General features: G+C 33.8%; 1 protein-coding gene across 1 annotated transcript; it reads left to right on the top strand.

The window, feature by feature from the left end:
- The first annotated feature begins 1239 nt into the window (after positions 1-1239).
- Positions 1240-4005, top strand: LOC109218315 (zinc finger protein CONSTANS-LIKE 16-like). The gene is made up of 2 exons (XM_019382669.1): positions 1240-2540; positions 3626-4005. The coding sequence occupies exons 1-2, from the start codon at positions 1428-1430 to the stop codon at positions 3854-3856; spliced, it is 1344 nt and encodes a 447-aa protein (XP_019238214.1). The 5' UTR covers positions 1240-1427; the 3' UTR covers positions 3857-4005.
- The last annotated feature ends 270 nt before the right edge of the window (positions 4006-4275 follow it).

Genomic DNA, 4275 nt, shown 5'->3' with positions numbered 1-4275 from the left:
CGAACCTACTCCAACTCCCGGAAATCCAATCCGACCCTGATATCAAAATTTCCACTGCCGGCCAAAATCGCCAAAATTCTAACTTTCGTTCAATTCAAGCCTAACTCTACTACAGACCTCCAAATCATATTCCGGATGCGCTCCTAAGCTAGAAATCACCTAACGGAGCTAACGGAACCATCAAAATTCAAATCCGAGGTCGTTTACACATAATTCGACATCCGGTCAACTTTTCCAACTTAAGCTTTCAATTAAGAGACTATTAGCCTGTTTGGCCAAAAGTGCTTTTTTTTTTTTTTGCCAAAAGCACTTTTGGCCAAAAATTGAGTTGTTTGGCCAAGCTTTTGGAAGGAAAAAAAGTATTTTTGAGGAGAAGCAGAAGCAGTTTTGGAGAAGCAGAAAAAGTGGCTTCTCTCCAAAAGCACTTTTTTGAGAAGCACTTTTGAGAAAAATACACTTAGAAGCAGTTTTTTAAAGCTTGGCCAAACACTAATTGCTGCTCAGAAGTGCTTTTCAAACTAATTATCCAAACACAAACTGCTTCTCACCAAAAGTACTTTTGAGAAAAGCACTTTTGAAAAAAAACACTTCTCAAAATAAACTGATTTTTGCAGTTTGGCCAAACGGGCTATATGTGTCTCAACTCACTCTGAAACCACACCGAACCCGAACCAACTAATCCGGTATATCATAATATAGCTGAAGAACACCAAAGAAGTAGGAAATGGGGGAACGGGGCTATAACTCTAGAAACGATTGGCCGGATCGTTACAAACAGGGTCATGCTCTGAAAATGAAAAATTCTCTAATAAGTTGCAACTCCTCCTTTAATAGATCTATGCGACCGAATCTGAATTAGTCGGACTAGCGTGTACCGAATACTATACTATAAGGTTATAACTTATAAAGAAAAAGGCAGTAGCTCAAAGCTAAGACAATCTAACAAAAGAGTCTCATTCAAATTCAGAGAGCATAGACATGGACATTTGGATAGAGAAATTGGATCAAAATTTCAGACTAATTCTCATCCTTGAGGGACCCTTTGAAATCCCTTTGATTACAACTTCATCCAATCAGAAACAAGAATCAAGGATGAACTTTCATAACATAGCCAATAGAAAAAAAGATAAGGCCTCATTTGTGGACCCAAAATTAAAGTAAAGTCTCCCATTCTCTGTAGAAAACTCCCAAAAAAACCTCAAAATAAAAAGAGCTTTAATTTGCTGTAAAAGTGCATTTGTGGGTCAATTTCTCTTTTCCTCAAATAATTGCACTTTTGCTTTTAAACAGTTATACATAAAGATCTAACTCAACATCTCCCTTAGTTTTCCTCTTTCAATGAACCAAAACTCCAAAGACTAAAAAAACATATACACTTTTCTTGATATTTCTAGCTATATTTATATTTTGCAACGTTTATTTTATCTATGGTTTCGGACAGTAAATTGGCAAGTGCAATGGGTGGAAAAACAGCAAGAGCTTGTGACAATTGTATTAGAAAAAGGGCACGTTGGTATTGTCCTGCCGATGATGCATTTTTATGTCAAAATTGTGATTCTTCTGTTCATTCAGCTAACCCTTTGGCTCGTAGACATGAAAGAGTTCGTCTTAAAACATCATCACTCAAAGAATCTTCACCAGACGAAAACTTTCCCAATTTGGAAAGTCCAGTCTCAGTTTCACTCCCATCGTGGCATAGTGGATTTACTCGAAAGGCACGAACTCCTAGAAATGGGAGGAAGGCTAGTAAATCCATCGAGGATGAGGAGGAGGAAGAAGTTATACTTAAAAACCCTATTCATCTTGTTCCTGAGATATTAAGCGATGAGAATTCGCTTGATGAGAATGAAGAGCAACTTTTATATCGAGTACCTATATTTGATCCATTTGTAGCTGAGTTCTGCATGTCTGCCACCAGAAATGATAAGATGGAGAACGTGCAGACAACAATAGAGGCAGATTCAGGATTTAAACTTGAATCTAAAGAGACGTTACAGCATGATAATATCTCTAACGGTGATTTAAATAGGTTTCATGGGATGTTACCATCTGAAATGGAGCTAGCAGAATTTGCAGCTGATGTTGAAAGTTTACTAGGGAAAGGACTTGAAGATGAGTCATTTGATATGGAAGGGTTAGGTCTTTTAGAGGGTTGTAATAAGGAGGGAAATTCAATGGAATGTTCTATGGTTAGTACTCATGAAAAAGTAAAAATTGAAGAAGAAGGAGAAGGTGATGAAGTTGTTATGGATACAACTACTACTAACCATGATATTGATATTAATGGTGATACCTTTGAGTTCAAATTCGATTACGATTCGCCGATAAATATTAATGGAGAAGATGAAATTGGAGAAGTAGTTATGAAGATTAATGGTGAAGATGGTGTTGTTGGTAATGGTAACTATAATGAGAAAAAGAAGATTTTATTGAATCTTGATTATGAAGGTGTATTAACAGCATGGGCTGATCAAAGGTCTCCTTGGACTAATGGTGAAAGGCCAGAATTGGATTCCAATGACTGTTGGCCAGATTGCATGGTATGTTTCTGATTTCTTATTTTCTGAGATTATAAGTTTTTATTAATTAAAAATCGAATTGATTGGCATATAAAATTATAATCTGTTGATATATTGCATAATATGGTCCCATTTCATGTTAATGTAGAGGCTAAATTTTGAAAGTGAAAGTCAAGTGATTTTTTTTCTGGATAAACAAATGCAATAGGAAAATAAAAGTCAACAAAATATTTATATGTACCAAACAAACTTTTTGTTATTAGGGTATAAAAGTTCAAACTCTTCTCTTTTACATGTAGTTTGGAAAGAAAAATATAATTGATTGGCTACATTTCTGAGTGTTAATGAAGAATTGTTTGTTGTATATACAATGTGCGTATAATATTAGGTATTTGAACAAAAATATTTTAGGCATTCTCTTCATTTCAAGTTGGACGTTGAGATTTTGATATTGGAGCAAAGTAATAAGTTAACAAAATAAACCATTGTTATGTCAAAAGAAGAATGATATGCATGTTTTCTTCTTTTTGTTACCTGCACGAGTGTGTAATATGTTCTTGTATTAAACACTATGAAGGAGAAATATTCATGCAAAATTTGTAGGAGTACCTCAATTTCCATTTTTCCCCCAATTAATTAAATATTTAACTTATGTATGTTGATGATGTAAAATATTTATTACACTATCATTGTAATAGCATGTTATATCAAGTTGTCTGCTTTATTTTTCAGCTAACTAGTTCCACTTATTATGAGAAGTTACCTCTAATTAATATTATTTAGGTGACCCTAATAGCATAAAGTTCTTTTATACTGTCAGTGCATAGAAGTTAAACTCAAAGGGGTATTTATCCCAATATTAATTATCTCCGGATTAGTTATTCCGGGATTATTATCCCACCCTCCTGTAGGGATAAAAATAATCCCGGGATAATTAATTATGGATTAGTTAAACTGTAATTTTATCCCAACCAAACGTGGGATAAACTCATCTCAAATTTGATCCCAGAATTATATCCCTTATCCCTCGTAGCAAACGAGCCCAAAGAATAATTGTATGAAATATGAATTAGTAGTTAATTAATAAGTTTGGGTATTTTTTACAGGGAAATTGTGGAACAATTCATCCATATGGAATAATGAACGGACATGCAACAATTATAGATAGAGGAAGAGAAGCAAGAGTATCAAGGTATAGGGAGAAGCGGCGAACGAGGTTGTTTTCTAAGAAAATAAGGTACGAGGTTAGGAAACTGAATGCTGAGAAAAGGCCTAGAATGAAAGGAAGGTTTGTTAAGAGATCCAATTTAGTCCCTAATTACCCTTTGGTTAAATAATTAGTGTTAATTTATTTATTTTTACCACCAGGTTTACGTACAAAGTTTAGTACAAGTAAACTTGGAGAGCGTTATTAGTATGTATGTATGTATGTATGTATGTATGTATATATAGAGTAATAAATAGCTATGCTATAGCCATTTTGTCATTTTGAATTAGGACTTTTTGGATGTATCATACACACCAAAATGTTCTTATTAATTTTTGACAAAAGAGAAGAATAAAAATTCTAGAAATTGAAGTTGTTCTTCTCTTATAATTCCCAACTTCTGAATTTCGCTATGAAACTATTAAATTATCTCTTTAGATGTATACTAAAATGGCCATTGAATTTTTTGGCACTAAATTGACAAAGTGATCTCTAATACTTTTGCATTTGTACGATTTTATGTTTAACTGTTCACTTTATTATTATGAA

This window comes from Nicotiana attenuata, unplaced genomic scaffold (assembly GCF_001879085.1).
Source record: "Nicotiana attenuata strain UT unplaced genomic scaffold, NIATTr2, whole genome shotgun sequence".
NCBI classification, from domain to species: Eukaryota; Viridiplantae; Streptophyta; class Magnoliopsida; order Solanales; family Solanaceae; genus Nicotiana; species Nicotiana attenuata.
This window is presented reverse-complemented; position numbering and strand designations above follow the sequence as displayed.

What these genes read in the sequence shown, in the direction of transcription:
- LOC109218315 (XM_019382669.1), top strand. Translation starts at nt 1,428, where the DNA reads ATGGTTTCGGACAGTAAATTGGCAAGTGCAATGGGTGGAAAAACAGCA. An exon ending in ACTGTTGGCCAGATTGCATG is followed by an intron (nt 2,541 to 3,625) that starts GTATGTTTCTGA and finishes TATTTTTTACAG; the next exon opens with GGAAATTGTGGAACAATTCA.